Here is a 21,389-nt window from a genome sequence, read left to right on the forward strand (position 1 = left end):
AGTTACAGAGTACCAAAAAGAATTATCTGACGTAACGTATTTTGTTCTTATACTGGTATTGTATACAAGAATTTGTCTTGTGTGGTCAAATTCGTAAATTTATAATAACTGATGCAATAAATTTTATGAAATATATAGTATAATATTAGGGATACTTTGTGTACTTCGGGTGACTGTTTACGTAGTTAACATAAGAACAATGTTTGACACATCAACAACGAGGAATAAAAAACTTGGAAATTTTGATATTGATAATTTCAGATTATAGTGATAAAGATTATATCGAAGATGATGTGTATGAGGATTTACGCGACAGTGTGATTCAATTAATACATTCTGCATAATTAAAATAAAATAACCTAAAATATTGTTTTAATAATGAACCATTTCCTAGATAAAACATCATATCCCAATAAAGTAAATATATATATGTATATATAAAAAATCTTCGATATATCCCTTAAGAACTAAAAATAATTATTAAATCATGTAAACAAAGTGCGCATGTAAATAATAATACCTTTTTATGTCCCACTAAATAAAAAATGTAAATTTTTATATTATTGATTACTGGTCAATTGACCGTAACTTGAAGCGAAATATTTTTACTTTAAATATAAGTCAAATTGTAATAACTGGAAGCCCTTAAAATAGATCAACGTTGCCCTATCAATGTCATTGGATTGTTACAAGATTTTTGTCTGGTAACTTTTAGTATTTTTAATAATTAATTTCATTTAATTAAGAAATGTTCTACAAATTATTCTTAATGTAGCTTTAAAGTTCAAATTAACATTGGCAACATTAATATTGACAATTGACATATGTCATAAAAATATCAAAAAACATTATAATTTTAATAATAATTATTATTATTAGTGCATTCATTTACAAATTAACATTAGATAGATTAAGAAGCTATTTAATTATTATTATTGTGAAAATAATTATATCCACTGTTTCATCCTAAAAATATGTTAATTATTATGTGTTGCGAACATTGAAACAAAGTGAAAATTATAAAGATGACTAAAACAGCTCAAGAATTTATTCAAAGCTCATTTTCTCCTTTAATTGCAACATTATGTAGCCAAAAAGTAGAAAATATTGTTTCCAAAAATAATTTGACACTTCCAGAGCTATTACAACCATTTACATTGATGGACTGGGAAGGTATAATTCAAAATTAACCATTATTATGAGAATGACGAGTTTAATTTAAAAAATAATGTTTCCTTTTTAGGGCAATTTAGGGAACCAGGTGGAAGTGTTTGTACTATTAAAAATTTTAATCTTATAATAAGAGATGTGAATTGGAAACCGCTTCAGCCGACTGAAGCCAGAAGACAACTGAACAATGCAGTCTTACACAACTATGATGACAAAACAGTTCCCCTTAATATTGGTATGAAGAATTTATTATACTATCATCAACAAAACTAGTTTTATGAAGTATAATTTGAATTAATTTATCCATCACTATCTTTACAGATGGACATCATTTTGATATACCCCATGCAACACCTTGGTTTGATGCTTGGAGAGAGACTTATCTAGAAGTACAGTTTCCCTCTGACCATGAATTTACTAATCATTATCTGGGTTGTATTATTGTGGCAACTACTCTCGATGATAATACAATTGACACATACAATTCCTTAAATCAACAATATGCGAATTTACAGAATGTTGCTCCACCTAAATTGCCTAAATGGTTTAATAACTCAGTTCTTAAGTCATATCTTCTTTTACATGATGTCTCTTCTGTTCCTAAAGAGAGGTAACAGTAATATAATAACATAATGTAAAATGAAATATATTTTGATGATAAATAACACATAGTAAATTTCAGAGCTGATAAGACATTTGAAACATTAAAGCAAACATTTGGGGCTGCAAACTGCTTTATGTTGTCAATAAACTCTAAAAATTCTGTAGATTCAAAACTATCAAGTGATTATTGGAGTAATTACCTCAAAAGACCTTCAGATGTTATGGTAAAGCAATTGTATAATTTTAATTTTTGTTATTCCTAAACTGTATTTAATGTATCTTTTAAGTTTTAAAGGCACAATTCATTGTTGAAATAAATAACAATAGGTAAAAGTAACAAAAAAAACAACCATAATTATAATATATTTTCTTTCTTATTGTTCATTAGTAAAATCATCATTATCATTATAATACCACATATTGAATTGAGCCTGAAGCTTCTATTGTGTTTTATTCAAATATATGCAAAGATATGAAATAGTACCAAACAATAATAGCAATTATACAATGATTATTTGATTTGTTAAAAAATAGGTGTTATTTAACTTTGGGTATTTACTTAAATTATGTTTTTATGCCCATTTTCTTAAAGCATGTAATCATATAAAGATACTAAAAGTCTGAAATTAGAATTTTATTTTGTAAAACTGAATGCAATTCAATTCAGTCTTAAGAAACCAGTGTGTGTTTAAAATTATGCATTTAAGCAATTAAGATTAAATTATAAAGAATTACAGTACAGTCATTTATTCTTGTTTTCTACAATTAAAGAGAAATGTACTTTTTTTTAAACAGTGTGTTTATTTCTTGACTCATCTTATATGGTTTTCAAATATTATATTATGGTATTTTATACATCCTCCATAAAATGGCATGCTATAATATACTTAATTTCTATTTAATATTGCAGAGTGACTCCTTATCGGTATCAGGTCAATCAATGACACCTGTTGAGTCCCAAGCATCAATTCAGCCTGTCAATATCTCAACTCCAGGTAATGAATAAAAACAAATGACAAATGTTATATTTAAGAAATACCAACATGCTATAATTCATATTCTATGTAATAATAAAAACCATTAATGAGAAATTTCTCTATAACATTTATGGTGTTGAAAGTTATATATGTACATATATTATTTTTTTATTTTAAACTTTAAATTTGACACTTTACCTAAAACTTAGTTTTTTATTGGAGAATGATTAACCTTCAAATTTTAATTATTGTTTATTTTTATTGCAGAAGAAAGACAGAGCACTAATACAGAAGGCATTCATCCCCTCACTACTGACAATGATGTCTATGATAATGCAAATAGTTTACAGGTACAGGTTCCTCTCTATAGTATTAGGGATCAATGTATGAAATTTTTAAAAGTTTAAGTTAGGAATATGTCAAATCATAAAAATATATTTATTTTTATTTTACTAAGGCTAAATGTTACTTTATTCAATTAGTATATACTTTTTGACAGTATACCAGAAGGCTATCCATGACTAGGGTCTATACCTGAGAACTCTGTCTTTGTGAAGAACTTGTAAATAAGCAAGACTTTAAACGAAATAATCATAACAAAACATTTAGTAAATGTCATTTAAACATGATTTTTCAGCCTTGTTCATTTTCTGGAAGTTCTGAAAGTGTTAATGTAACTGGAAAACCATTAGAGAGTTTAACTGAAATTCACGGTGCAGCATTAAATGACAATGATATAGAATCTATAAAAAGCTTTTTGCAAGAGTATTCAGCAAAGGCTTTAATTCCACATTTAGAAAAGCAAATAGCCCAATTAACTGAAGTGGTAAGTACAACTTTTAATTTAGACATATATTAATTGATATAAAATATAATCATTTACACATATATATATTAAATGTTAAATTATATTATTGTCAATAAATTGGACAGTAAATGAATATTGAAATAGTTTTGAAAGTTTACTAGGAGGAAACATTAGTAATTGTTTAATTTAGAGGAAACATTGTAACGTCATGTTCCAGTCAAAGAGAGCACAAGCAACATGACATATTAAGTTCTGAATTCGGCAGTTATAGGAACATGGCAGCTATGAGACATGATAACTTACCATAATTTGCACTTCAGCCTTTCTGTTATAAATTAAATAATATAACAACAACTATTTTTATGAAACAAGTTTTGTACTTGAAATCTATAAAACAGGAATATAATTAAAACACTAGTTTATATGTTACCAAATACCAAATGTGTACAAAACAGCTAAATAGGGTGATACTGGTTATGAATTCATTACCACTATTAGATTTACTAATACTAACAAAAGTAATTCAATATGTATGTACTTTTATTAAAAATAACTTGTTAGTTAAATATTAAGAAAAGTGAAATTATGAAATTGTAATGCTAACAATGTGGTATTTTAGGTTGCTAATAAAAAAGGTGTGAGTAGATCTCTGCTCTCAGCCACAAAGAGGTGGTTCACTACTGGGAAAGCAGGCAACACGGCCATTAACAATGCTGTTATGTATGTATACAATTTGTATGATTTTTTTATTATGATTCAAAATCATGGGTCAGTTCTTTTTCAGGTGTTTATAATTTTATAAAAATCATCAAATCAAACATTTATTTATGTATTGGTATGTACACCACCAATCCTAAATGAAGCCTATAGTGTTCTAGAATGTACTAGCGATAAGGGGCCATTCATTTATTACGTAAGACGATTTAGGGGGGAGGGGCTCGACCATGTCTTATGTTTTCTTACAAGGAGGTGGGAAGGAGTCTCGATAGTTCTTATGTAAGATCAAAATAATGCGCAAAGTTAAAATTATTTGAAAAAGGTTCGATTGTCGAGGTTCGCTCGGATGCGTATAGGTATAAAACGATATTTCCATTTCCATGGCACCGGGCGGGCCAAAAAATAACGATTATTAGTACCTTTGAAATTAGGAATAAATATTTCAAAAAATTGATTCTTTGAAATATAAACATTAAAATAAACCAATCGTGTATTGATTTTTTCCTTTAGATTCTTAATAAATATTAAACAGGGTCGGCATATTCTTATTTTTTCTTATAATAGGGGGGAGGGGGTCAAAACAAGCGAAAATAGTCTTACGTAATAAATGAATGGCCCCTAAGACCTATAAGTCTAAGGGCTGCATATTTTTCTAACTTATAAGTAGTGGTATGCGTACTATTAAGCGAAGAAATTGCCCCCTCCACAAGCGAGGGACTCTTTTAAAAACTACTCTGAAAGTATGATAATGTTCCAGAGTATATCAGGTTATACATCTCAGATGAAGGCTAACCTGAAAATGTGGAATTTCCCTAAACTCTCAAATGTTAAATAAAAGTGCCTACTGGCATTAAAAATATACCTATATATGATTTATTATTCTTGTGTGCCCTTGATGCTTATCTAAAATCAATAACAGTGTATGTTTATAGATATTCCACTGATTGCCCTGAACTGCAGCTACGACGCCTTGGTGATCTTTGGTTTCTTTGTGGCCAATGGCAACGAGCGTTCGACGCGTATCATACGGCAAAAAGAGAGTTTTATGCCGACAGTGCGTGGCTTTGCTATGCAGGTGCTCTAGAAATGGCGGCAATTAGCGCCTTTATGGCAGGCGAAGCAAATCGCAAAACTTTAGGTTATATGGAGGAGAGTATTGTCACATATCTTAACACATGCAGGTGAAAATATTTTACATGTATTAATAAAAAATAATTACAAAAATCTTGGTTACATAGTATTTCTTATTATAAAAAAAAAAATCTGGTGTATTCTTAATTTTTAGAATGGTGCAATACGCCGTAAGAGCCACATTACTATCCGTTCCATGTTTAATCAACGCCGGGTTTTTCGGCGAAGCTGCGAAGCAACTCATACGTATGACTTCAGAGGATAGTGATTTGCGTAGCGCTATGCTTCTAGAACAGGCGGCCTTGTGTTTCCTCAAAGGACCGAGTAATAAGATAATGTCGAGGAAATACGCTTTCCATATGGTACTCGCTGGTCATCGATTCTCAAAGGCCGGCCAGAAAAAACACGCATACAGATGTTACAAACAAGCTTATCAGGTAATTAGTCGGGTATAAATAAATAAATACTTGCATGATTTTCCCTCATTCTAATATGACAAATATATTATAAGTATGTTTCGCAAATTCAGGCTTTAATGAGAAGTAGATAATCAAATGAATACAAATCTAACACACATTTTAGTATAATCGGTATTTTTATTCTACATTCGATACCTAAAACGTATACTTCCTCGTAACGTATCTGTAGCTCGGACAATGCTTCACGAGGCCATCTCACTCCAGGTGTACGCGGGCAGCGGCTGGCGCCTGTCGACGGACCACGTGCAGTTCGCGCTGGGCCGGCTGGCGGGCGCGCTGCGCGCGTCGCGCGACGCCGCCGCGTGGCTCGCCGCGCCGCTCGCGCCAGACTCGCCGCAGCCGCGCGCGCAGCAGGACGCCTTCCTGCGGGAGTTCATGCTCGCGCATCAGGTTAGCCGAGGGCATATATATATATTTTGTTTTTAACGGCATCGGCCTCGTGTTTGTCATTCGCACATTCCGCGTTCCGGTTAAACAGTATTAATAAATCACATAATAATAATTTTTTTTAAATATACATTTCGCATACTTACAATTACCATGTTTCGAAGTTGTTCATTGCGTACTTTTTCGTTTTCTGTAAGGACGCATAACTATATAATTATGAAAAAAATTAACAAAAAATATGTACACACATTTATATCTATACTAATATATAAAGCGGAAGAGTTTGTTTGTTTGTTTGTTTGTTTAAACGCGCTAATATCAGGAACTACTGGTCCGATTTGAAAAATTCTTTTTTTGTTGAATAGTCCATTTATAGAGGAAGGCTTTAGGCTATATAACATTACGCTGCGACCAATAGGAGCGCAGCGACAGTGAGAAATGTTGCAAAAACGGGGAAAATTATTCACATTTATGGACTTTCGATGCGTGCGCAGCATAAACGTTTTAAGTTACTCAAAAAATGTGTATAAAAGATATATTGCTCTTTTAATAATAAAAAAAAGTCCGTGACACTATATGTCTATTTGTTAAGAGTGTGCTAGCAGGCGGGGCGCGGCGGCGGATGAGGGGGAGGCGGGTCAGCCCCGCCGCCGCGCTCGCCACTCTCACCCGCGGTGTAGTTCTGCGAAGTAGCAATGCACATAACGACTTAAAAAAATTAACATTCTTAATAGTTAAATTATTTATCAAAATTAGGTTTTGTTATCAGCTTATTTGCTCATTATTTTTTATCGTTTAAAATCGATTACATTTAAATCATAATCTGCTGTAGTTTTAACTTACGATTTAGATAAATTTTCTATGAACATTCCTTCGTACTTTCCAAGTAAACAATTCAAACGTTTCACGGTATAAATAAGGTATAAAAATTATATTACACACGTAAAAAAGTTCAAAATGGCGAGCGATACTTTCACCGATGCAGATTAATCATCACTGAGAAAATAAATTATATAATAAACAAATAAGCAAATAGGTGAATATCGTTTAAAATGACTACACAAATAAATTAGTGGTTCAATATTTCAAGTAATTTCTATTACGTTCAAGCATATTCAACACGGTTGTACTATAATCACCTTATGAAATAATAACACCAAAGGAGAAACAATCTAAATTTCTTATTGTTCGGTTTGTTTATCTTATTACGTTTAAGTTAATATTATTTGTTTTCAACCGTCTTCAAAAAGGAGGAGGTTATCAATTCGTCTGTATTTTTTTTTTTTTATATGTTTGTTACCTCATAACTTTTCACTGGATTTTGATAATTTTTTTTTGTTTGAAAGGTAGTGCTTCCCGTGGGGCCCCATTTTAATTTTATCCTGTTACGATGATGGTATCCCTATGAAAACGATATAAGTCTTAAATGTGCATTATGTATGTGCGCGATAAATAGGTGAATAACTCAAAATTGTGCCAACCAATTTTAATGATTCTTTTTTTATTATAAAGGATATACTTCAAGGGTACTATGGTGAAAGTTTGGTAAGGTTCTGAGCATAGGATCCTTGACAAAGTAACGGTACGGAAGGGAACGGAACAATTCTAAGGAGCACGTTAGCGATACTCGGCCGAATCTTTTAGAAACAAAAATTTTGACAAAAAAAAAACCGACTTCAAAAGAGAAAAAAAGTAATATGCTCTAAAAAGTAAAAAATAATTGCTTATTATTCTACAACTTAATAATCAAGTAACTTATTCTACTTACCAATATGTAGGTACATTCTGTGTTTCCACGCAAGGAGATAAGTATGTACCTACCCACTTTAAATCTAACTTAACACAAACCTATGAATAACAAACAATGATCAGAATATTTTTTAGATTTATACTATGTAAAATGAAATTAAAAATATTTAGACTATTTAAAAGTCAGCAAAGTTATTACGATAATATATTATAGTTAAAATTATTGTTATTTTTGGAGGCGGTGTCAGCCAAGGTAGGTTTGTAAATATATGATATACTCCAAATTTGTAAATCTGGTCTATCGATAAATACACTTCTTCTTGATATTTTTTTAAACCCTATACGTACATAGTGTTCCTATATAATGACAGAAAATTGGAATCAAAATTGAGTGTTTAAGCAAACATGTCTACCGTCAGGTATTACAATTCATGAACTTTTCTCCTAATCCAAGACAAATAAAAGTCATTCAGATTTACTATTACATTTCCTGTTGAACGTTTTGTTTGTTTTGGCAGAGTATGAATTTTGTTTGTGATTTATTTATTTACAATTGACTTTTTCTTTTGTCTTACATCCAGATGCCGATACACCTGCATCGAATTGTTAACAAAAAAAATATTCGCAATCGTACACTATTGTACAATATTTCTTTTATGTTTAAGAAAAGGGTTGTCATAATTGACCGTATAACAATAAGCAATAAAAACACAGATGTTGGTAATTTATTTAGACAAACTTTACCGGTAATTTTAAGAGGACCTAGAGCAGACATTGTAAGGTCTTGCCTTAAAAGTTCACCGTTATGGAAATTTGTGCATACCTTAAAACTATCTACGAATATGAGAGCACATTTGGGAGGAGGAAGTACAAATTTTCCTTCAAAGTTACTTTTAATAGGAGATGGAAAAGTACCTCATTCTGAAAATAAAATTGAAATTGATCGCGATTTAGGAGAAAAAGTGACTAGCATAGAGGATTTAATATCAAAAGTTTACCCTAATATCGTCGAAATAGAAAATAAAGATTACCAATGGATGTGTCAAAGGGCAATATTGGCGGCGAGAAATAGTAGCGTTGACGAAATTAACGACCTAATTTTAACCAAACTTCCAGGCGATATAACTACCTACACATCTATTGATAATGTAATGGATCAAGAAGATGCTGTCCATTACCCACAAGAGTTTCTCAATTCTTTAAACCCGAGCGGCCTTCCACCACATTCCCTGAAGTTAAAAATAGGTGCTGCGATAATTTTACTCAGAAATCTTAAACCACCAAATTTATGTAACGGGACCCGCCTTCAAGTAAAATTCCTTCGCAATAACGTGATCGTTGCAACAGTTTTGACTGATCCGGCAGTTGGTCAAACAGTGCTTATACCTCGCATCCCAATGATTCCAAATGATTTACCTTTTAATTTTAAAAGAATTCAATTTCCCATTAAGTTATCTTTTGCCGTAACCATTAATAAATCACAGGGCCAAACATTTAAACACGTAGGAATCGATTTACGTCAAGACTGCTTTTCACACGGCCAACTATATGTCGCGTTGTCAAGATCGGGTTGCGGGCAAAATCAGTATGTTCTTCTACCACAAGAAAATAAAACTAAAAATATAATCTACGCTGAAGTACTGTAAAACATATTATTAAATCTTATTGTCGATTATAATAACAAAAACCAACGTGAGCAATCAAACGATAATCATGATAGTGTTTCCGACAACTACGCGAACGAAGTCGCGGGCACAGCTAGTTATTAATATAACCTTTACAATTGTTATCGTTTTGGGTCGCCTCGTATATTTATATAATTACTTTTAGAATCGTGTTAAAGTTTTACAAAGATATTATACGAAAATGTCGAACACAGAATATGTTAACATCGCATAATTTCCGGCCGAATAATAAATCTAATAACGGAAGAACAATCGAAGCTACATTCGTATACGATCGATCTAAAAGAAAAGAGGACGTCGCACGAAGCTCGCATCCATGAGTATTTTTACACAGTTTATTATTTTTCGTCAACCTATCTACCAAGTCGAAAGCCGGACTAACCGCACCGAGCGAAACGAAATAAGTGCGATTTTCAGCAATGGGTAGAGACGTCCGAGGAGTTCGGGTCCCGCCTGGCCGTGCCGCCCGTGCCGCTGCTGGTGGCGGAGCGCACGCGCGTGCAGTGCGTGGGGCCCGCGCCGCTGTCCGCGCCCGGCCGCGCGCCCGCCGCCGCGCCCGCCGCGCCGCTCGACGCGCCGCTGTGGGCGCGCCTAGAGGAGACGCTGCTGCACGTGGCGCTCGGTGCGCCGCCCATGATCTTCCGCCCCACGACCGACGTGTACACGCAGCGCACCGACGGAGAGCCCATCGTGTCGCAAGGAGGTGCGAGCTCGCCGATGTAGTGTTAGCCCGGCGGTTTTATACATTCCCAAACAATATTTTTTTGTTTTCAGAACCGATGCAGATATCAATTACGCTACATAATCCGCTAAAGGTTTCTTTACTACTGAAAGAAATCGAATTGCTATGGCGGTTCACCCCTAGCGACGGATTGGAGATGCCGCAAGAGGAAGTCTTAGACAATGAGCCGTCGTTGGCCGCGGGACGAACGTTCGAGAGCAACGTAATTCGGGTACAGCGAATCAAATCGTTCTTGTTGGAAGGGGATTGCAAGAAATCGATAAACTTTACGATCACTCCCTTGAAAATAGGGCAATTATCGATTCATGGTGTCGCCTTTAAGTAAGATCTTCTACATGAACAATGAACAAGATGTTATATACAATTTTACAATTACAATTTTAAAAAATATTATTTATTATTTACAGGCTTATAAATGGTGAAAATAAAGACAGTGAAAATGGTGTCTCAATTTTTGGTAAATTGGATTTACAAGGTGACACAAATGGCTCAGACAAACTATTGCATATAACGGTTATTCCAGAGACTCCTTGTTTGCAGGTAATCCATATAGTATAAAATAAACTCGCTTTTTGTTTCTGTCTTTATCTCCGTTTTCCGACTATACTAATTATGGAATAAAATAAATACTTTTCAGATGACACTGTCAGAATTTAACCCAGATGTTATAAGTGGAGAAATAATAACAATAGACCTTGAATTTCGAAACGTTGGTCCAGTTGAGATGAAAAACTTATATGTAGCAGTCTCTCATCCAGACTGCATGAGTATATTAAGCACGGATGCGGATGAGGATAGTTTCAAAGCGCTTTATGAAGAAAAATATCGAGAACCGCCTAATTTTTCAGGTAAGAGTTTTATTTTGATGAAACGTTATACAGCATATTTATTGTTTCAGATTGAATTTGTTCGCCATAAAAATATGACGATTTCCGTACAAGGTTTTGAAATAACGAACTTTCTGGTTGAACATATTTCACGGTATCGTAAATAGTACTTTCGGTTTACATTACTGTCCCTTTTAAATTTGCCGATTACGGTATATCATTTATTTAAAATTACTTTGAAGTTTCTACCCAATACTTATATAATTTTATTTAGCTATTGTTCAGATATTGTTGTTTTTCGTAATGTTAGAAAACACTCTGCTTCTACTATTGTAGCCTATAGAAGTTGGTACAGTTAGGAATATATTTTATAATTAACTCTGCCACTTGAATGTTTCGCCTTCATTAATAATTAAGTACAAGTCAATGCGTGCCTTCGCCTCTCCCGCAGACGAGCGCGCGGCGCGGTCGGCGGCGCGGGCGCGGGCGGCGGCGCGGCGCACGTGGCAGGTGGCGCCGCGCCTGGCGCCCGCCGCGCCCGTCCGCGCCGCGCTGCTGCTGCGGCCGCACGCGCGCGCCTCGCGCCTGCTGCTGCTGGCGTACTACGAGACGGGGCAGCGCGCGCGCCCGCATCGCCTGCTCCGCCACGTGTTCCGCTTCGACCCGGCCGTGAGTGTCCGGTGATATACTATCGTGCTTTGTAATTATTCCTATTTACGTATTATGTAACAGGACATGTAAGTTAACTTAACTTGAGTCTACTGCGTTTCTGATTAATTACTCATTTTTAATTCTTTAATTTTTGTTAATTTATTTTTGTTTCTAGGAAACCGTTGAAATTTTAGCTACGCCGAGAAGAGGCTTGAGTGTTACCGATACCAGAGTTTGTGAGAATATGCACTTATCTGTCGAAGTCAAAAATATATGTAACGAAAAGGAAGACGATATTACTGTAGAAATATTAGAGGCGTCACTTTTGAGCAGACAATGGAGGCTAACAGACCTTATTACGACTCTGGATTCGGACAATGTCTTAATTTCTCGTGAGAGAATACACCTAATACTAAAAAGCGCGAGAATCTTTGAAAAGTTAGGTGAAGATCAGGTAGAATTTTCTTGCCTCAAAATAGCTAAACATCTTCCAGAAAGTCGCATAGGCGTTAATAAACCTCCTTACTCAAAATTTGTGACAGATGGAATATCATCTTTGAGCGATGGCTTTGAATCTATACAAAGCTCTGAAAAAAAAACTAGACTTATACAGTCAATGTTTATATTAAGGTGGAAGGCGCACAACAAAAAAACCGGAAGAACAGCTATAGGTCAACATTGCCTTTGGTTAGATTGTTTCACTAAAGCAATCTCCCATGTAAGAGCAAAAATGACCATGGATATTTTAAATACAATTCAGCTTGATGGAATCGAAAGCCGGTCCGATTCAAACGAAGTAAAAGAAAAAAATAATATTGTTATTTTTAGACTAGAACATTCCAATTACGTCGACCATAATTTTATTACTAATAAATTATGTATAATACCAGTAACCATAAATATAGTAAATTGCTATGGAGTCCCGGTTTCGGTGTTTATTGATATGTCCAAACAACAAAATAGGTATGTAAGAGTTTAAATTTGGTTGATTTAAATTTGTCAATAACTAATTTTTTCACACTATTCTTGATTAAATGAATATAAAAATAATATTATTATTTATTACCAGTATTGTCTAAATTTTGCGTGTATTATTATAATTATTATTTTGTTAAGGTAGTGTAGCTAATGTTAAAGTTCTCGGTCGCAGGCGTTTTATAGGTCCACGCTATAAAATCTATATCAGATACAAAAAAAAAATGTTTGTAAAATTTACAGAATTTCAAGAAATATTTTAAATATCATACATATCTTGATAAGTTACAGTTTCCATTTTTAAGTTAAAAAAAGGCAAAACTAGGAGGCAATTTAAGTTCAGTTTAACAACAAATATAATTATTATCTGTATCAAAATAAAAAACGTAAACATTTCCATTACATTAACAGCCTGTAAATTTCTCACTGCTGAGCTAAGGCCTTTGAGAAGAAGGTTTGGAGCATATTCCACCACGCTGCTCCAATTCCTGTCAATATTATTTTGTTCATTGAAATGTAGAGACATGGAAAGAATAATTAATGCAGTCGGATACATCCATTAATAAATACAAATCTATAAACATTTTTACTGATAATCAAATTAAATTGTCGTCCTCTTCTATAATCAATGGATACACAAGTAAACACTAATACTCTTATATATTTTTAGAGAGTCGTCTGGCGAATTAGGTTGGACTGGTGCTCTAAACAATGGTTTAGATCCAGACTCCAAATATTTGGGCTTGAATGTCACATTGGAGAAATTTGAGTCCCGGCGTGTACAGGTATATATCTTAAATTAGAGATTCTTAATATATTAAGGATATTTATTTTATTGAATTTTTCATGTATGTCATAAGCTTTTTAATACCAAAAAAAAGCTTATGACATATTTGTACCCTAATCACCACCAATAGATTAATTTATGATTAATTACGCAGTTAAATAAAAAATGTCTTATTAAAAAGCTGGCTGGCTTTTTAACTACCTACCGCCAAGATAGGCGCAGTCAGTTCGGACATAAAGGCTTTTTATCGCATGTGGTTCAACGAGCTTCTTTCGAAGCTTCCTTCCTATAAGCTTCTCGGAAAATTATGCAACTAGCTTTTTGGCAGATAGGACCTTTTCTGTTTCTTCAGCATATCAATGTCTTGTTGCAAATCATCAATATTCAGTGTTATGCAGATGACCGCAGACACCTTAAAAACTAGCCGAGCAAATATTAATCGGAAACACTTCAACGAGAACTGGTAACTTGTATCGAAAATCAAGTTTTTACTAACCAAAGTCTCGGATTGATGCCGAGTAAATTTGATCCAATTCAACCCCAACAAGACACCAGTATTAGTCGTATCTTCACATTTTGAGAACACAACAAGTATGAGAATACTCGTCAATATTTCCAGTGCCGTTCCGTTCCACGTAAAAAAAAAATGTTCTCAACACCTGCTTCCTTTTAGCAACTTTAAGAATCTCTCCAACCTCATTATAAATATTCACACTTAACACTGCTAGTAATAACTATATAAATAATAACATCTATTTTCGATTCTAAGCAAAATTGTAAAAAGTTTCGCTATCGATTTTTAATATTATCGTCCCATCTTTACAAGTTTATTATCAAACGTGACCTTGAAATAGGAAATCATATTGCATTTGTCGGTTCCTATGTAACTCGTAATTTATGCTTAACATGCGGTATCTATTATGGGTGACCTGTGTAGTTGTACCAAATTGTTATTTATTGATTTTAATCTGAAATTGTTTGTATAAGGAGACACTTATTGCAAAAAAAATATTTGAATTGCATGTTTCAAATCTGGTTTTGGTTGAATAATTTGTAAACACTATTATTTATACTGTTACCCATGTTCTCATTTGGCACCTACTAGCCTTATGAGCTATTATTACGATAGTTTATTATAGCATTTTTGCTCACCACTGGAATATCTTAACTCTAAATAAATTGTTATAAATGTTATTGTTTTAAGGTCCGTGCTTTATGCGCCGCGCCTGGTACCTACCACGTGGGCTCCGCCTTCTCCGTGACAACGGCTTGTGGCGCCGACGACCGCGCCACCACACACTTTCCTAATAGTACTTCTTTATTAGTCGTCAAACAAATCTAAATATGATACCTGTCATAATTATAAAATCAAAATAATCATGATACAAACTAAATTTATCCAGGAATAAACAGCTTATAACTACGTACTGTGTCTTATTCCAACTTTTTAAATAATACGACAATCATTTTGTATTTATAATATTTATAATGTTCTCTATGTATATGACTGTATTTTAATTAATATATACGTCCTGGTCAAATGGCACAGACAATATTGGTCGTCAATTATATTGTGTCCACCTTAAAAGGACAACCTTTTAAAATATATTTTTTAAGAATATAAAATTATTTCCAATACTAACCGGTTACTATGCGTAAACATTTTACGATCGAGATTAAATATATGAGTTTTATTACATTCTTATGACGCACATCTATATATAAAATATAGGCTCAATTTAAAAAAATCAACATACACTCATTGACTTATTTGTTGTTTAGAGAAAAGTTACTAATAACGGAAAACGACGTGAGGCACTTGAGGTAACAGTTTGTGCCAGATGAAATTCTGCTTAATGGGCATCTACTGACTCATGACAGATGTGGGGTAGCAGGGTAAAGTATAAAAAAAATCCAATACCTACGGGGGATTCCTGAGCTACTGAGAACCTCTCTAGTCTTGGCGGCGCCTATTGAGGCGAGGGGAGAAGGTGCACGTAGCGCAAATTCCTCCTCCCCGGTCTTCTTCAACGGATTCTGTCTACAGGGGCTGCTCCTCCCGCTCCCACTCTACGGCCTCTTTTGCGACATGACTTTTTCGTATTTTCAACCGGCATGTCTCGCTACCGATCAAAGCGTTGATGATGCTCGGCGGCGACAGGTCTTCGCCGATAGTTATCACCAGCGAATGGTTCTTAGGCACTCCGTCAGGTTGTGGTATCACACTCGTAGCAGGAGGGTGACAACGCTCACCGCGCTGAATGTGAGCGTGTCGCGTTTTCTCTTGATCCAGTGACTCAAGTGGGACGTACCGTACGTACCGTTCGTAAGTAACTCAATGTAACATTATTAAAAAAAGGAGTAAGAGATTAATTTGTTTCTTATTTCCGTTCCGATTAGTGTATTTCAGCATTAAATAGTAACTAATTATATTACTAATAGTGAAAAAACAAGACAATACTTACAATTACAGAGGTTGTGACAAAACCTTTAAAAGGGGTCATAAATGAGCTTATAAAATTATTGTGAGCAATGCGACCATTTACACTAGATGTGTAATACTATGTTCTTACCGACTCGTAAACCGTGACGGCAAACGGCATGGCGCTACAGCGGTCTCCTTTCTCTCTCTTCCTTTCCGTCTCGCTTTTTGGTTCTTGGTGTTGCGCGACGCGTAAACTGTTTATAATTCTATTCTATATATTAATATAGTAACAAGAAATAAAAAAAAAAATTGTAACAAAAATCTTTAGTTTTATTTAGTTACAAATTGGTTTTCTTTAATTATCAATATTAATAGTTGTTTCACTTATGTTGGATGTCCCGTAACGCCAACATTTTATTATGATATTTTATAATCATCGAAATATATCACCCTCTAATTATATTTTTCTCTGTTATGCTCAAATTTTACTTAGACTTAAATATTATCAGAATTATTGAAAATTTTCAATTATATGCGAGCATAGCTGTACACGTAAATAGTTTTCACAAAATGTAGATAATAATATTTTTAATTTTCTTTAGATATGGAACGCTTTGCTATAAGGATCGTAAAATAACAAATTACTTTTTTAAAAAATGAAATGGAATAATCTATCTATCCGTCTACTTTTGGGTAAATATTATTTCGTACACTAAATACATACTGTTATTTGTTGTCTATTTGACTTGCTCGTTATCATACAATGTAATATATTAGATCCCATTATTGAAAACATAAGGGTCGAAGAAGGACCAAAATGTTTATTTTTAATTTATTAAAAACGTATAACATTGATTTACATTCGTCTTAAAAATAAATTAAAAAGGATAACTTGACCATGCTAACTTAAACGCTTCTCATAAATTTATTATTTATTTATTTTATTTCGCTACATATATATTTGTTTATATTTAAATAATCCCGATTACTTAGAATTACCCAAATAATTGATGGTAACACTTGACAATAGACTGCCTTATTTGTAATATAAAGTACTTATTCTCAATTTTCACAAATATTTTTAATAATAAAATAGTAATATCCATTGAATCCAGTTATTATAATGAAAGTTTCTGCATTTAGGGTATTTCAAAGCACAAATATATTTTTTAAATCATATAAGACTCTAAATTTTCAATTAATATACAACAGCTATATATTAAAAAAAACTATACTAATAATTAGCATTAATTTAGTTAAAATAAAATTAATAAGGTACGTTAATTTTTTTTTGTCTAAAAACAATCTGTTGTACATTCTCCACTCGTAATTTTGTAGGCAGTGTCAAACAAACAACAAGTCGACAAAATGGTGTATAGTAGGGGCGGGAGGGAGAGAGGAGACCAAGACTAGAGCAATGGTAGATGGATGGATGGGCGTCCATCTTGAATTTTGCTGATTTTGTGCCGGTTATGTGATAAAAGTGTAATTTGTATATTAGACCTCCAGTTAATTGTTAATTTTCAAGAAGTTTATGTATGCTTAAACTATTTATTGTTTAAAATAAGATAATCTACAGGAATGTGTTAGGTATGGGAATGTGCCTGATTCATTTAATCATTTGACGAGTAATGGCGTGCGTTTTTCTTCTGAAGACTTTCAAATTTTAATTCATGTCATAATTATGGCATTAGCTGCATCTTATATTTAACTAACAATTTGATATTATTATTATTAAAATAGCATAGTATAACCTTTTAATATTAAATAAAGTCGCGTAGTTTGATTTTAAATGATTGAGTTGGATGTCGTTTTTAGGTTATACATCAATACAAGTGACTCGTAATCGCTCGCAATCGCTAGTAATGACTCCCAGTGACAAGTTGAACAATTAAAATTACTTTAGTCAAGTGTAATAGTGAATGTCTCAAAGTGACGTCGAAAATATTTTTATTCACAGTATCATTACTCAAGACATATGCGATTTCCGGTAAGAGTGTCGTCGACAAGACCTTAGGTTTGCAAAGACCGCATTATAATACCATGGCAGTACCTAGTAGAGCCCGGGTATATGCAGATGTTAACTCACAAAAGCCAAGAGAATATTGGGATTATGAAAGCTATGTGGTGGATTGGGGAAACCAAGAAGACTATCAGTTAGTTCGAAAGCTTGGGCGCGGAAAATATAGTGAAGTATTTGAGGCAATAAATATCACAAATAATGAGAAATGTGTAGTTAAAATATTGAAGGTGAGTTAGATTACATACATTACTGCTCAATATACATAAGAATCCAACTTTTTATTACTTTATTTTGAAGATGGAAGATATTTTAATTTAATTAATTTTGTGCATGGTAATAAATTAATTATGATCAATGTTGATATGATATTCTAGAATTGTAACAATTAAGTCGAAATTCAAAGATATTATTTATGTGTACCTAAGTAATGAACAATAGCATTTGTGTTTACATTTTAAAATGTATTATTAATGTAATATTTAATCTAGTTTTAAAGTCTTATTAAATATCTTGTTGCAGCCTGTTAAAAAGAAGAAGATTAAAAGAGAAATTAAAATATTAGAGAACTTAAGAGGAGGCACAAACATTATTACTTTACAAGCTGTTGTAAAAGATCCAGTATCTCGCACTCCGGCTTTAATTTTTGAACATGTGAACAATACTGATTTTAAGCAACTATATCAAACATTGTCAGACTATGATATAAGGTAAAATATTATAGTATTTTAAAATTATTTCAGTTTCTTAATATTGATGCTCATAATAGCTCATTGGATATCTTGGTTTAGGTCACTCTACATTTAATTCATAAATGTTTTCTCCAGGTATTACTTGTATGAACTTTTGAAGGCTTTAGATTACTGCCACAGTATGGGTATCATGCACAGAGATGTGAAACCACATAATGTAATGATTGACCATGATAATAGAAAGCTACGTCTCATTGACTGGGGTCTAGCGGAGTTCTACCATCCGGGTCAGGAGTATAATGTTCGCGTAGCTTCTAGGTACTTTAAGGTAGTAAACTTTTTTACTAATCAATTTAATGTGTTAATGTTTAACATAAACCCTTACAAAATGTTCTTTTATGTTTTCAGGGTCCGGAACTTTTAGTTGATTATCAAATGTATGATTATTCACTTGACATGTGGTCACTAGGATGTATGTTAGCGTCCATGATCTTCCGTAAAGAACCATTCTTCCATGGTCATGATAATTATGACCAGCTTGTACGTATTGCGAAAGTGCTGGGCACTGAAGAGCTCTTTGAATATTTGGATAAATATCATATAGAATTAGATCCTCGATTTAATGACATTCTTGGAAGGTAATAAATTTGTACCTAATCATGAGGTATTAAATTTGAAATTAAAAAGAATATTTATGTTAATTTATATGTTAATGTTACAGACATTCTCGTAAACGATGGGAGAGATTTGTCCATTCAGAAAATCAACATTTGGTCTCTCCTGAAGCCTTAGACTTTCTCGATCGCCTCCTTCGCTACGACCATTATGAGCGCTACACAGCTCGCGAAGCAATGGATCATCCTTACTTTTGTGAGTTACCTTATTTTTATGTCAAAATATCATACTGGTTAGTCAAAAGGATGTTTATTGTACTATTATATACATTATTCCATCAAAGTATTTTAATGTTTATAGTTATATTTTATTTGTCAATTTCAATTATAACCTGTATTTCGTAGGTTGACTTTGTTAAAGCTTGCCTGGGTAGGTACCACCCACTTGTCACATAGTTTACTGCCAAACAACTATTAAGCACTAAGTATTTTAGTGGCAATGTCTGTAGGTGGTGGTGATCACATACCACTAGTTGGCCCATTTGTTGATCTGATACCTGTTTTAAACCAAAAATCTGAACTTTAGTGCTTTTATAAATAACCTTTTAAGTTTTGACAATATAAATTGTATTAAATTATAGGTTTTTAAATATATATTAATATTCTATAAATATAATGGTTATATCACATTAAGTAATTGTACATTCTGTAAATGTTCCACTGATGGGCTCCTCTTCTTTGTGAGCTTTTGAGCATTTCTTCGCCATGTTTCTTCATTGCATGTTTATGAAAACATGTGACAAAATTTTAATTTTGCAATATATTCCTTCACCTCTTAGTAAGAAATTACCTTTAATTCCACAATGTGTATTAAAAAAAATCCTGTTTTCCATTACATCTCATGCAAATTAAATTCACAATTAATTTTTGTTATTTTTGGTGTATTGTATGTTTTTTTTTAAATAATAATCTAATATATTTATATATTTCAGACCCAATTGTGAAGGAGCAAGGCCGAATGGTTTCTTCTAATTCACCTAGTCCTAATGCCTTGCAAGGACCAATAAATGCGGCAGAGTAATTGTTATTAAATTCCATAATGCTCTTTATTAAACTATATATTGAAGTATTTACCTGTACATGAATTCCTGAGAATAAGAGGAGCCAAGAGTAACACCAAATACAGTCCACTGAAAGCATAATGAATACACAAAGGATATGGCAAAGTGTGTTTCCATTCAGTTTACAGCTCTGATGTATTTCCAATGTAACTAAATGGAAGTAAATTTGGAAAGACAATATAATTTAGTGTTTAATGTTAGTAAAATCTGGTTTATTCATTGTTTTTAAAGTGTTTTTTCTCTGGTACAAACCAACAAGTCCAAGGAAATGTACACTACTGTTACTTTCAAGTATCTAATGGGTTTGAAATTTTAAAGAATTTAGATTCAACAACCATCTTTTATGTAAAGTTCAATATGAATTATTGAAATAACAAAAAATATCTGGAGTTTCATTGCACTTGATCTTTTGCATTTATTAACCTATGGTATTGATATTGTAATTACTTGTATGATATATTGATAACACCTGCATACCATTTGCAAATACTGGTTAGCAACTTTTTGTTGGTACTTCAATTAAAATTTTGTATTTATGTTATAATAATAAAATGTAGATATGTGTGATAAATACAAAATTTTAAGATGTAACTGTTTTTTCATTACATGATTTATACAAATACCAGTAAAATTTAATTTTATTAGATATGTCAAATAAAATATTGCTTCTATTAGTATATTTTTAGTAAGTTATGTTAGTGTCCTATAATATAGTTAAATCAAATCAATTTTCAACATTAAAATGGGCCTCATTGATTATAATTTATTTTTAGTGTGATAACTTCAAGTTAATGCATCAAAATTCTTAATAAAAAAACTAACTGGCTGG

General features: G+C 32.9%; 2 protein-coding genes across 3 annotated transcripts; both read left to right on the forward strand.

Moving 5' to 3' along the window:
* The first annotated feature begins 871 nt into the window (after nucleotides 1-871).
* L(3)76bdm (lethal (3) 76BDm) lies at nucleotides 872-15,112 on the forward strand. Its single transcript, XM_064216979.1, has 19 exons — nucleotides 872-1,173; nucleotides 1,244-1,405; nucleotides 1,492-1,780; nucleotides 1,853-1,997; nucleotides 2,684-2,768; nucleotides 3,018-3,100; nucleotides 3,388-3,576; nucleotides 4,178-4,278; nucleotides 5,208-5,456; nucleotides 5,561-5,843; nucleotides 6,090-6,275; nucleotides 10,124-10,409; nucleotides 10,481-10,769; nucleotides 10,856-10,988; nucleotides 11,086-11,296; nucleotides 11,727-11,944; nucleotides 12,102-12,889; nucleotides 13,572-13,686; nucleotides 14,893-15,112. The coding sequence occupies exons 1-19, from the start codon at nucleotides 1,026-1,028 to the stop codon at nucleotides 15,028-15,030; spliced, it is 4,098 nt and encodes a 1,365-aa protein (XP_064073049.1). The 5' UTR covers nucleotides 872-1,025; the 3' UTR covers nucleotides 15,031-15,112.
* Nucleotides 15,113-17,465: 2,353 nt separating this feature from the next.
* On the forward strand, nucleotides 17,466-21,151 carry Ckiialpha (casein kinase IIalpha). Of its 2 annotated transcripts, none has more exons than XM_026637937.2 (7): nucleotides 17,466-17,703; nucleotides 18,074-18,363; nucleotides 18,656-18,843; nucleotides 18,961-19,153; nucleotides 19,234-19,463; nucleotides 19,547-19,695; nucleotides 20,432-21,151. In XM_026637937.2, exons 2-7 carry the CDS (start codon nucleotides 18,157-18,159, stop codon nucleotides 20,518-20,520), a joined length of 1,056 nt encoding a protein of 351 aa, XP_026493722.1. In that variant the 5' UTR covers nucleotides 17,466-17,703; nucleotides 18,074-18,156; the 3' UTR covers nucleotides 20,521-21,151. The 2 variants fall into 2 exon arrangements, with proteins under 2 accessions (XP_026493722.1, XP_026493723.1); XM_026637938.2 differs by having other exon boundaries at nucleotides 17,500-17,703; nucleotides 17,932-18,363.
* The last annotated feature ends 238 nt before the right edge of the window (nucleotides 21,152-21,389 follow it).

This window comes from Vanessa tameamea, chromosome 2 (assembly GCF_037043105.1).
Source record: "Vanessa tameamea isolate UH-Manoa-2023 chromosome 2, ilVanTame1 primary haplotype, whole genome shotgun sequence".
NCBI classification, from domain to species: Eukaryota; Metazoa; Arthropoda; class Insecta; order Lepidoptera; family Nymphalidae; genus Vanessa; species Vanessa tameamea.

Coding starts and splice junctions, on each gene's coding strand:
- Ckiialpha (XM_026637937.2), top strand. CDS start 18,157: ATGGCAGTACCTAGTAGAGCCCGGGTATATGCAGATGTTAACTCACAA. Junction 18,364..18,655: donor GTGTAGTTAAAATATTGAAG/GTGAGTTAGATT, acceptor ATCTTGTTGCAG/CCTGTTAAAAAGAAGAAGAT. Junction 18,844..18,960: donor TTGTCAGACTATGATATAAG/GTAAAATATTAT, acceptor TGTTTTCTCCAG/GTATTACTTGTATGAACTTT.